General features: G+C 44.2%; 1 protein-coding gene and 1 long non-coding RNA gene across 2 annotated transcripts in view; both read right to left on the bottom strand.

Moving 5' to 3' along the window:
* Positions 1–233: 233 nt before the first annotated feature.
* The window catches only part of LOC149436761 (uncharacterized), a 283,632-nt gene continuing 270,381 nt past the window's right edge, over positions 234–13,484 (bottom strand). The window contains 2 exon segments of the mRNA XM_089661484.1: positions 234–1,091; positions 1,094–2,077. Coding sequence (XP_089517610.1) covers positions 294–1,091; positions 1,094–2,077 — 1,782 coding nt within the window. The 3' untranslated portion in view covers positions 234–293.
* LOC149436762 (uncharacterized) lies at positions 7,112–9,275 on the bottom strand. Its single transcript, XR_016308266.1, has 3 exons — positions 8,975–9,275; positions 7,325–7,461; positions 7,112–7,238 (listed from the first exon to the last, which is right to left on the bottom strand). It is a non-coding gene; the product is annotated as an uncharacterized LOC149436762 (long non-coding RNA).

The raw sequence follows: 13,484 nt of genomic DNA on the forward strand, positions 1-13,484 counted from the left end.
CATCATTACAGAACATTTCACACTCCATTTATATTCTTCTCCTGATATCAACGGCCGACCCGGTCCCACACTTCATCCATGTCTTTGGGGACCTCTGATCTCCTTATGAACTGTTTCTTCCATGATGAAGATCAGCCATGGAGTATATCTGAGGTGTATATCAGGGTGTGCTTCTTTCCCACATGAGAGCTGGGATGTCCAGCAACATTCACCTAGAAAACATTTCCCGCACTCAAGGCACTAATACACCTCCAGGGTTGTGTGGGATCCCTAATGTACAGGAAGACAGGACTTCAGTGAGGAACATTTCCCTCACTCAGGACAGGAAAGTGGCTTCTCCCTGTGTGAGATCTCTGATGTCTGGAAAGATGAGACTTCACTGTAAAACATTTCCCGCACTCAGGACAGGAATACGGCTTCTCCCCCGTGTGAGATCTCTGATGTATAACAAGTCCTGATTTGTATACAAAACATTTACCGCACTCAGAACAGGAAAGTGGCTTTTCCCCAGTGTGAGAGCTCTGATGTGTGTCAAGATGAGACTTCCGTGAAAAGCATTCCCCGCACTCAGGACATGAATAAGGTTTCTCTCCTGTGTGACATCTCTGATGTCTGTAAAGATTGGCATTTAGTGAAAAACATTTCCCGCACTCAGGACAGGAATACGGCTTGTCCCTTGTGTGAGATTTCTGATGCGTATAAAGATTGCACTTCTGTGAAAAACATTTTCCGCACTCAGAACAGCAATATGGCTTTTCACCCGTATGCAGTCTCTGATGTGTGTAAAGGCTGGACCTTTCTGAAAAACATTTTCCACACTCAAGACAGGAATACGGCTTTTGCCCCGTGTGGGACCTTTCATGTCTGACAAGTTCAAACTTTTGTACAAAGCATTTCCCGCACTCAGGACAGGAATACGGCTTCTCTCCTGTGTGAGATCTTTTATGCGTATTAAGATTGTATTTATAACGGAAACCTTTCCCGCACTCCGTACAGGAGAACCTCTTCTCTGTTGGAAGGCTGGCCCGGTTCCTGTACAGGAAGACATGACTCCAGTGAGGAACATTTCCCTCACTCAGGACAGGAAAGTGGCTTCTCCCGGGTGAGATCTCTGATGTGTGTAAAGACGGTACATCTCTGAAAAACTTTTCCCACACTCAGGACAGGAATATGGCTTCTTCCCCGTGTGAGATTTCTGATGTGTGGAAAGATGGGACTTCATTAAAAAACATTTCCCACACTCCGGACAAGAATACGGCTTCTCCCCTGTGTGAGATCTCTGATGTATGTGCAGATCGGACTTCTGTGAAAAACCTTTCCCACACTCAGGACAAGAATACGGCTTCTCCCCCGTGTGAGATCTTTTATGCATATTAAGACTAGATTTAGAACAAAAATCCTTCCCGCACTCAGGACAGGAATATGGCTTCTCACCTGTATGATATCGCTGATGTATATAAAGATTGGACTTCTGTGAAAAACATTTCCCGCACTCAAGACAGAAATACGGCTTTTCCCCCGTGTGAGATCTCTGATGGGTGTAAAGAATGAACTTCCTTGAAAAACATTTCCCACACTCAGGACAGGAATATGGTTTCTCACCTGTGTGAGTTATCTGATGTGAGTAAAGATAGGACTTCACTGAAAAACATTTCCCGCACTCAGGACAGGAATACGGCTTCTCCCCCGTGTGAGATCTTTTGTGCACATTAAGACTGGATTTATAACTGAAACATTTCCCGCACTCAGTACAGGAGAACCTCTTCCCTGTTGGAAGGCCGGCCCGGTCCCGCACAGTCTGAGGTTCCTCAGGATACGAGGAATCTGATGGTCCATCTACACTGGGTGGTGCCGGATGGACATTGGAGGGAGCCGGGTTTTCTCCTGGACTATACTGTGTGATGTCCTCATCTTCTACTTTCCAGTCTGGAGACAAAGTGAGACAATCCTCGGAGGTTTTCCTCATCTCCCGGCCATGGACTAAAATACAAAGACAAAGAGGATTACTAGACAGGAGCTGATTGGCTCCCCCAAACCAGGACTCCGCCCACATCAGGCAGCTTGGTCTCTGAGGAGCTTACAATTCCACCCTCAAGGGAACTAGGAAATGGCTCCTCTGATCTCCTACCAGGTCATTTCTTTATTCATGGACCTTAGTCAGAGAGTGAGGAAACAACCAGAACTGTCTTTTATAGGAGGGACAGTGATGAGGGGATTATAGGACGAGGGTCCCCACCCCCTCTATCACTCATCGCCATCTTCCCAACACAAGAAGTACTGCACTTCCTTATTTAGTCCATGATTTAGTCATGAAGAACAGCGGGGCTGAGCCCCACCAGAGGTCAGAGAGTGAGGATGGGGGGAGAACAACCAAGATGAAGACTGGACTGATCCTGAAGACCACCATCATTGGGGTATTGACTCCTCCCTCATTATCACTTTCTGTTTAAGGGTCCAAAGTTGGAGGATGTTATCACATTATTATCAGCATGTAAAAGTCTGTGCTCCAATCACATCATCCGATATAAAATGTCCAGCTGGGAGGAAATGGGGGGAACAAAAGAGAATCCATATTATGTGTATACAGTGAGGAACAGAAGTATTTGAACCCCCTGCGATTTTGCAAGTTCTCCCACTTAGAAATCATGGAGGGGTCTGACATTCACATTGTAGGTGCATTCCCACTCTGAGAGACAGAATTTAAAAAAATAATTCAGGAAATCACATTGTATGATTTGTAAGAATGTATTTGTCTCGCACTGCTGAACAGAAGTATTTGAACACCTAAGAAACAGCAAGAATTCTGGCTCTCAAAGACCTGTTACTGCGCCTTTAAAAAGTCCACCTCTACTCCACTCATTCATCTCACTTAGAAGCACCTGTCTGAGCTCTTTAAAGACACCTGTCCACCCCGCAGTCAGTCAGACACCAACTACTACCATGGGCAAGACCAAAGAGCTATCAAAAGACACCAGAGACAAAATTGTGGACCTCTTCAAGGCTGGAAAGGGCTACGGGGCAATTGCCAAGCAGCTTGGGGAAAATAGATCAACTGTTGGAGCAATTGTTAGAAAATGGAAGAGGCTAAAGACGACTGTCAGTCTCCCTCGGACTGGGGCTCCATGCAAGATGTCACCTCGTGGGGTATCACTGATAAGAAAGGTGAGGAATCAGCCCAGAACTACAAGGGAGGAGCTGGTCAATGACATGAAGAGAGCTGGGACCACATTTTCAAAGGTCACTGTCGGTAGAACACTACGCCGTCATGGTTTCCAATCATGCATTGCACGGAAGGTTCCCCTGCTCCAGTCATCACATGTCCAGGCCCGTCTGAAGGTTCCCCTGCTCCAGTCATCACATGTCCAGGCCCGTCTGAAGGTTCCCCTGCTCAAGTCTTCACATGTCCAGGCCCGTCTGAAGTCTGCCAATGACCATCTGGATGATCCAGAGGAGGCATGGGAGAAAGTCATGTGGTCAGATGAGACCAAAGTAGAACTTTTTGGTCTAAACTTCACTCGTCGTGTTTGGAGGAAAAAGAAGGATGAGTTGCATCCCAAGAACACCATCCCTACTGTGAAGCATGAGGGTGGTAACATCATGCTTTGGGGTGCTTTTCTGCGAAGGGGACAGGACGACTGCACTGTATTAAGGAGAGGATGAATGGGGCCATTTATTGTGAGATTTTGAGCAACAACCTCCTTCCCTCAGTCAGAGCATTGAAGATGGGTCGTGGCTGGGTCTTCCAACATGACAAAGACCCGAAGCACACAGCCAGGAGAACCAAGGAGTGGCTCCGTAAGAAGCATATCAAGGTTCTGGAGTGGCCCAGCCAGTCTCCACACCTAAATCCAATAGAACATCTTTGGAGGGAGCTGAAACTCCGTGTTGCTCAGCGACAGCCCCGAAACCTGACAGATCTAGAGGAGATCTGTGTGGAGGAGTCGGCCAAAATCCCTGTTGCAGTGCAAACCTGGCCAAGGACTACAGGAAACGTCTGACCTCTGTAATTGCAGACAAAGGCTTCTGTACCAAATATTAACACTGATCTTCTCAGGGGTTCAAATACTTCTGTTCAGCCGTGCGAGACAAATACATTCTTTACAAATCATACAATGTGATATCCTGAATTTATTTTTTAAATTCTGTCTCTCAGAGTGGGAATGACACCTACAATGTGAATGTCAGACCCCTCCATGATGGAGAAGTGGGAGAACTTGCAGAATAGCAGGGGGTTCAAATACTTCTGTTCCTCACTGTACATAGCAGTGGGGGGAGGGGGGAGAGCAGAAGTCAGGAGTATGTAACGTACAACATAGAGTATATAGTGCAGGGGTCAGGAGTATGTAATGTACAACATAGAGTATATAGTGCAGGGGTCAGGAGTATGTAATGTACAACATAGAGTATATAGTGCAGGGGTCAGGACTATGGAATGTACAACATAGAGTATATAGTGCAGGGGTCAGGAGGATGTAATGTACAATTTAAATAACACATTGGAAGGGTCATGACTCATAATATCGGTATTCATTAATGAATGGAAGCTTAAATGTTTACTGTAGACAAGTTGCAGAGATCCCACACCGCTGCCTCCCATCTCCTGAGACTGCACTCAGTGACTTGGGTCTGAGACTATACAGACATATCCCTCCACCCGGCACAGCCAGCAGACCACAGAGCAAGGAACCCTGGGAGAAATGATCGGTCAGAGATCTTACTAGATCTAGGCATGGGGAAGAACACCCAAGACACACACCCCAGGTGCCTAGGTCTAGTATCGCTTGTGCTGAAAAACATTTTTCTGCCAGCTGAACCCCAGAACCTCCATAAATCCAGTCTAGATACATAAATTGTGTCTGCAGCACAGAGAAGGAAGATTATCCGAGAGAAATCCAGGAATACAGGACGGGGAACACAGCTCAGGAAAGTGACCAGGGGATTACAGGCTGATATCACCCAGTCCCCGCCCTACTCTGGACCAATCAGTGAGCAGTATGGGTGGAGGAATGGATTTAGTGTTCATGACCCACCTGTGCTGATCTCTGTAGGAGTGTCCTCCTCTATAAATGTCCCCGTTATTCCATCCTCCTCCATAGACTGCTGATCATCCCTCACATACGCCTCTTCTTCTTCTGCTTTCACCTCAAATTCTATATCGATTGGATCTCCACTCTAAATCAAGGAAATGAGAGAAAATATCATCTGTAAAATGTAAGATTGATGATTGTGACATCACACACAAAATCCACACTTTGTCTCCACAAGTTCATGTTCTAGATGCTCCATCCCACCAACCTTGTAATGGTGAGGGATGGTGTGACCTTCCTGTGTGGAATCCCGGGAATACAGAGGACGGGGACATCTCTCTGGTGGGTTCCTGGTATTAGGTGGCTCCATCATATCCTTGTGTCCTTCTGAAAACTCCTCCATCACTCCATACTCCTCATCTTCCTCTTTATACTCTTCTTTAACATCAATATTATCATCCCCGAGGATTCCACTCTGAAAGATATAATAAAACATTCATTGTAACAAACATGCTGTGTATAAATCACAACTACCAATAATTGTCACTCATCTACCTGATGATGGTGAGGGATGGTGTGACCTTCCTGTGTGGAATCCCGGGAATACAGAGGATGGGGACATCTCTCTGGTGGGTTCCTGTAGCTGGATGCCTCCACCATGGTGTCCTGGTATAGATCTTTGTGTTCTTTTAGAAGCTCTGACTCCTCCATCACCCCATCCTCATCCTCCTCCTCTTTTATCTCTTCTTTAACCTCAACTTTAGGATCTCTCAGGTTTCCACTCTGAATATATAATAAAAATGACATCAATGGTAACAATGCAGATAATGTACAGATCCTAATGATACTAGAAAGAAAATAATAACCACATATCTTTCTAATCAAACTAATAAGACATATAATATAGACAAATTCATTGGCTGTAATAGGAAATATGTAGTCTATCTATTAGAATGCTCCAAAACAGTATGTGGGTCGTACCACGAGAAGGTTGAGGGACCGTCTCCGGAGCACATTTATAAAATTAAAAAAGGATATAAGGAGCATTCCCTCTCCTCACATTATAGGTGATATCAGAAGAGAGATCCCTCCTCACTTATGTTCATAGGGATAGATACTATCATCCCGCACTGGAGAGGGACATATAAGACTCGGGCAGTATCCCAACTGGAGACCAAACAAATTTACGAGTTAGGTACCCTGCACCCGGCAGGACTCAATATTGAGTTAGATGTTAATTGTTTTATCGATAATAGTTAATTTCATTTGAACATTTTTTAATGTGTGCTTTTAGCATAAATATTTTAATTCTTATGTATTATTCTTACAATACTGTTATATTCATATCATATGTGATTTCAGTCTTCGTACATTCGTTAACACTCATCGGATCTTTTGCCAAATCCTTCTGATGTCCATTTTTTGTTCTAAATTTTTTTTTATATAATAATATAATTATTTATTCTATTGTAATGTTTATGTTGGTTACCTTGAGTGCTTAGCTGCTGACTGGATAGCGCTCGCTTTTTAATTTTTTTTCTAATGTACAGATCCTAATCATACTATCAGTGATTGTTCCTCATCTACCTGATGATAGTGAGGGATGGTGTGACCTTCCTGTGTGGAATCATGGGAATACAGAGGACGGGGACATCTCTCTGGTGGCCTCCTGGTATTAGGTGGCTCCATCATATCCTTGTGTCCTTCTGAAAACTCCTCCATCACTCCATACTCCTCATCCTCCTCTTTATACTCTTCTTTAACATCAATATTATCATCCCCGAGGATTCCACTCTGAAAGATATAATAAAACATTCATTGTAACAAACATGCTGTGTATAAATCACAACTACCAATAATTGTCATCATCTACCTGATGATGGTGAGGGATGGTGTGACCTTCCTGTGTGGAATCCCGGGAATACAGAGGACGGGGACATCTCTCTGGTGGGTTCCCATGACTGGATCCATCTGTAGGAAACACACACACTGACTGAATCCATTGTTTCTATGTGTTTATCAGATGATGGGGGATCTAGGTGGATCCTCCGTACTGCTCTCTCCTTTACAATAAAGTCTCCTCTTACCCGGTGATGTGAGGGGCGGCTGATTGTCCATCATGACGTCCTTGTAGAGATCCTTGTGTCCTTCTAAATACTCCCACTCCTCCATGGAGAAATAGACAGTGACACCCTGACACCTTATAGGAACCTGACACACACAATGATACAGTCACCATCCAGACACATCCCTTGTCTGTTACTGGAGAATGTCCCAGAATTCCCGGCACCGCTCACCTCTCCTGTCAGCAGCTCAGTGATCTCTCTGGTGACTTCTAGAATCTTCTTCTTCTTTCTCTCTTCTATCAGGGAGGGAGGTGGAGGCAATGTGATGTCATATGATCTCCAGACTTCACAGGAGGAAAACTCTACATCTGAACACAATTGGGAGGAGGAGCTTTGAGGTCAGTGTGATGTCATAGGATTCTCTGACTCTGGATGGAGGGACATTGGTGGGAGGGGCTGTGAGGTCAGTGTGATGTCATAGGATTCTCTGACTCTGGATGGAGGGATATTGGGAGGAGGAGCTGTGAGGTCAGTGTGATGTCATAGGATTCTCTGACTCTGGATGGAGGGACATTGGGAGGAGAAGCTGTGAGGTCAGTGTGATGTCATAGGACATATAGACTCTGGATGGATGAACATTTGGATGGGGAGATTTGAGGGGTCCTCTATATGAGGCTCCCATGCAAACCAAATCCTTGTTCCTGGGTGCGTCCTACCTCTCCTAAACTGAAGAGTGAACTTTGACCTTTACCATCCAGAAATCTGTCCGGAATCTGTGGCAGTAAGCTGTCATGTGATCAGGTGACGTGCGGAGGAACGGAGTGTAAATAGCAGACAATTGTCTCCAGAGCCCCTAATGGTGGGGATGGATTTGGCGGCGTGCTGGTGCCAAGTTTCCTCCCCCCAGGGTCACTGCAGGTGTGGAGAAAAGCTGTGTAAGAGGATATGGAGGAGAGATGAGGAGGAGATCCAGGAATCAGGAGAAAGGTCAGGGCAAGCAACAGACGAGCGCATCCAAGAGACCAAGCCGGGGTCACTACACAGAAAATCAATCCAAGGAAACAACAGGCAGGACGAGGAATAGCAAGAAGGAGCTGAGAGACAAATGAGAATATTGCTCAGCCAATGGGAGATGATCTCAGCATGACTTCCATCATGAAGGAGATGAGGGGGAGGGGAGGAAGTCATTGAAGGTGACCATAGATCCATGGAAATTCAGCTGGTTCAGCAGGGATCGCTCACATTTCCATCCATGTGTGGCCACTGCCGGATAAAAGCCACTCCCCCAGCGGCTGCAGCCAATAGCTTCAGTACTGATCCGTGTATTCTGAGAGCGGAGGAGTCCCCCCATTGTCAGAATACAAGAGTGCAGTGGGGAGGATTCCCCCATCCACCTCCAATGTGTGGATGGGGGAATCACTTCAGTTTTTATGGTCATCCCGCTGGCTGAACAATAAAACTGAACCATGTAGGCCAGCTTTGGGAGCAAATATATTATCATCAACTCCTCCCCCTGAAAGGGTTAATCTGGGTTCCCACACTATATATGTGTGTATCATCATCTGCTGGAGATAAAAGACGTCACAGTGACTATGGAGGAAGAGGACGGACATGACTATGCAGGAAGAGGACGGACGTGACTATGGAGGAAGAGGACGGACGTGACTATGGAGGAAGAGGACGGACGTGACTATGGAGGAAGGGGACGGACGTGACTATGGAGGAAGGGGACGGACGTGACTATGGAGGAAGGGGACGGACGTGACTATGGAGGAAGGGGACGGACGTGACTATGGAGGAAGGGGACGGACGTGACTATGGAGGAAGGGGACAGACATGATGGGGGTTACTGGGTGTAAATAGGAAATAACATCTTATTACCTCCTCAGCTGCCACTTCCAGCAATGTCTTCATTGTACTTCTTACCACATGGAACTTCTCTTCTGTACCTGACATCACTTCCTGTCTGTTCCTGACATCACTTCCTGTCTGTATCCCATAGAGAAGTCCTGTCTGGAGAGAAATGAGATCACCATCTTGTGGAGTTCAGAGGAACTGCAGCCCTGAGAAGCATCCCCTAATAACCATTCCTGCATTGTATCTACCTTACAGAGATACCAGGGAAGTGCCAAAAGAACTAAAAAACATAAGAAACAATAAACCTAACTCTTATGCAACCAACTGTTTAAAAAAGATATTTTACTACAGATAGAAAAATCTTAAAGACAAAGAACATAAGATAAAAACAAAGGTTTACATAATAAAACAGATACCACTAAAACAGATCTTTTTGGGTAAAAAAAATGCAAAAATACATCCTAAAGTATAAAAATATATATCAATCCACTGATAATGAAGATGTCAGACATAAATGACAAGGATGTAATGGTCACAGAGGAATGGTGGTGGAGATCTCTCACAGTAAGAACACTTCCTTGAATGGTTCTATAAATAAAGAATGAATCCTGGAGGGAATAAAGCTGTAAAGCAATAAATAATATATAAACTGGGCCATCCACTTCATCCATAAAGACATTGTGATTGAAGATCTTCTAGATCACATAGAAGGAGGACTCATCCATGATTTCATACATTTGTTTGGAAGGATAGAACAATCCTCAGAAGGGAACATGTAGGATGACAGGAAAGGCTCCTGACTGGTGAGATCCTCCAAACATAATGATGACATCCATGAACTGGAGCGAGCTCGTTGGGGTGATAAAGCCAATCTGGAAACACTGTGTAGACGTTCTCCAAGAACTCAGCACACTCCAGGTGTGGAGAAAGTCTCCAGGTGGGTTTAGCCTGTCATTTATCATAGGTAGAAATGTCCACACATGGACTTCCACAGGGACCCCCAGACTACATATAGAACCTGTACAGTGTCCCCTGTAATGAACTGCTTCCCACCAGGCCTATAGCAGAATGACAGCTGAGCGGGATCTCTCCCATCCTGGGTGGACATCATATGAAGTCCTCCAAGTCTAGTGGCTCTGCTGTATCCTGATATGTCACCTGCTGTGTCCACCAGATGATAGATCATTGTACCAGGCCAGCTCAGTACCATGTGATTGCTATGACCAATCACAATGATCACATGACAGTTGTACACAATGAATGGCTTTCATTCATAGCCATTCATTGTGTACTATTGTGATGGTCTCTGTGATTTGTCACTGGCTCACTACCTCTACTGGAAGTTTATTCCCGGCATCTACTACTCTTTCAGTAAAATAACACTTTCTGAGATTAGTTATGAACTTTCCTCCAGTTAGTTGGAGGTCATGTCCTCGTGTTCTTCATTTTGGTTTCATATTGAATATCCTGCCCTCCTGAACCTTATTCACTCCCTTGTTGTATGTAAAGGTTTCAGTTGAAAGGATCTAGAGAACCTCCATTGTGTTGATGTACGCCATTTTAAGTATTAAGTTAGATTTTTGCAGCTATATTAGAAGTTTAATGAAACTGTTTTAGTTTGCTGAAGGATGTATCAACAAAAGATAACATGACCCTGAAGTTTTCTTTGCCCGGCTATTTCTCAGAAAGCTAGCAAAAACAATGTATACCAAGAAATGTATATGTCATGTTTCATGTAGTCAGCTCATGATGGAAACTTACAAATTACAGTTTTAGAACTCGCTCCCCCCCCCTTATTATTATCTGTATCCTATATAATCTTATTAATGTCTAATAAACTTTGAACATCTCTGAACATAAGCTGCCGTTATTTCCGTGTTCAAGGGGTGTTACCAGAATTCTGCTGATAAACCAGGAATCTCTCCACATACCGGGGGTCTCTGAGGGGATAAGAAAATCATCCTTTCAGCTGGGGGCTCGGCCCGGGATGACCACCCACCTCACTTGGTAAGTAAACCTTTTGTCTTTTTATGACTAAAAGCTCTTTCTTGCCCTGTGTTGAGGGAAGGTCTTGAATCATTCTGTATTGTCTATATAGACCCGTGATAACCTGTAGCTACTTTTGGTAAGCAGACTTAACTCTTTGGTAGAGTTACAATATAGTGCACTATGAAAAAAGAGTGTTTTTGGTAAAACACAGATTGTTCTTTGGTAGAACATAAGAGATTGTTCTTTGGCAGAACACACTGTCCTTTGTTAGAACAGTGAAGAGATAACTTTTGGCAAGTTATCAAAAGGTTAATAAGTCTGTGGAGCAGATTCTGGTTTATCTGTCTTTTGCTTGTTCTTTCTGTTGCGTAGAAGTATAAGATAATTTGTTGTGTGGAACAAATGAAGATTATAAAGTAAGATAATCTTATCCACTGTCTAAATATGGGTCAAGGAGGTAGTTACCCACCAGGTCCCCCGGAAAAGGGAGAAAATTGTAAGGATTATGTTGCTAGAGTTTGTGGAACGGACTATTATTTAATAAATATCTGGGTGGATTGTATGGCAGGCTGGACAGAAGCTATGGGGAGTACAGACCCATTCCCAAGAAAGGGGGCAAATGATCCTTTTCATACAGACATGGTTAAGGGATTATGTTTGGGGGACAAACAAGCCTTTCCTTGGTATGAGGGGGACCCACAATGGGACCAAGTTTATATGAAGAAAGGGGGAGAAAACTGGTTAAAATGGTCACCGTATTGGGTTGATAATAGCAAGGGAAAGTTCAATTTGATTTTCTCTTTAAAACAAAAGAGGAAGTTGAAATTGGATACATTAAAAATATGCCAGGAAAAGCATCAATCTGAAAAGACATGCAGACCCAAGATTGGACTGAAAACAGTTCAGACACCAACCCCACCCCCTCCGTATAATATATATCCTTCATTAAGTGGTTTTAAAAATGCTGCTGATGATGATTTTTTGATCAGTTTGGGGATGATGCCTAATGCCTAATGCCCCTCCAGCCCCTGCCCCTGCTCCTGCCCCTCCTGCTCCTGCCCCTGCGCCACTTCCCGTCCCGGATCTACAACCAATACAGCCAGGCCCCTCCACTAGACCCAAACAGATCATTAGTATAAAATCACCAGACAAAGAGGGTAGCCAAGTTCAAGGCATCCTTACGGAAAATAATGACAACGAAGGAGAGTTGGAATACGAAGAACAGGGACAGGTAAATATAATAAAATTACAGAAAAAGGATGGTCAGTGGAGAAGAAGTGACACCAGTCATAGAAAGGGCAGAGATGTGGAGGAATTTAGAATGCAGCTTAGATCCATGGATAAGAAACTAGAGGGAAAAAGAGAAGATGAGGGGGCCGTAGGAGGAAAGGAGTTGGCTATATTGACACTACCTTTTCTCACAGCAGGAGAACTAATTCTAAAAAACCCCATAGAATTAGAAGATATTAATAAGATTGTTAAACATTGTCCCAAGCCTACAGTATCTCCTGGAGGTACATTTGCTTATTTAAAAAAGGCATGTTTGGGAAGAAATTACACGCAGGAAGATATGAGATTGATCATTGATGGTATTCTGGGAAATAATCCAGCTTGGGATTGGATAAATGTAAAAAGCATTAGTCACATAGAACCAAGTAATACACAGGCTACTGCCTATAAACTGAACACCACAGAAGGGAGAGAAACTATGTGGGGGGAGCTTGACACAGAACTAAAAAGGGTTTTCAAGAATAAGGCTTCCCTCCCTATTGCTACAGCATGTAAATAGAAGGCAGGAGAAACTGTATTAGAATTCTGGAAAAGGTTGAAGGATGTCTGGACACAAGAAGCAGGACTGGCTCTAACTGGAGAGTTAAGTCCATTGATGATTCATTCATAACAGGTCTTAAGCCAGAAGCAGGATTAGCCGTGAAGCAGCAGGTCTCTGACTGGGCAACTAAAACTGTTGTTGAGTTTCAGACCTCCCTTCACGAGAAGGAGGCAGCGGGATGTTTAGATATTGTAAGAAAAGAGAAGGTTAATAGTAGTCATTTCCAAAGTGACCCCCAACAGGGAAATCAAGGGCAAGGACAAAGAGGAAGAGGGTGGTATAGAGGCAGAGGTAGGGGGGGATTTGGCAGGGGAAGAAGTAACTCTGAACACCGCCAAATCCCTGGAAGAACTGGATGTTTTAACTGTGGAGGACAGGATCACTGGAGACATAACTGTCCATATGCTACAGCAAGCTCCGCCCTGTAGCTTTTTTTCCAAAGTAGTGCCAACTCAGGTTCAGGGCATGCCTGCTTGTCTGAGAGTTTTTGCATTCTGCGTAATGGTGGTGGGAATGGCTATTTCTTTCACATTGGGACATGAAACTACCCTACACACCACACATCAAGTGTCCTTACTACTGAAAAACATACACACTCAACACATGTCAGCACAAAGGTTGAGCGGATATGAAGTGATTCTTCTATCTGATCCCAACTTGATTATTAAATATTCTTCAGTAAATTCAGGTCCTGCTCCAACTTTGAATGCCCTA

This window comes from Staurois parvus, unplaced genomic scaffold (genome assembly GCF_062004578.1).
Source record: "Staurois parvus isolate SC_StPar_1 unplaced genomic scaffold, SC_StPar_1.0 ptg001345l, whole genome shotgun sequence".
Lineage (NCBI taxonomy): Eukaryota > Metazoa > Chordata > Amphibia > Anura > Ranidae > Staurois > Staurois parvus.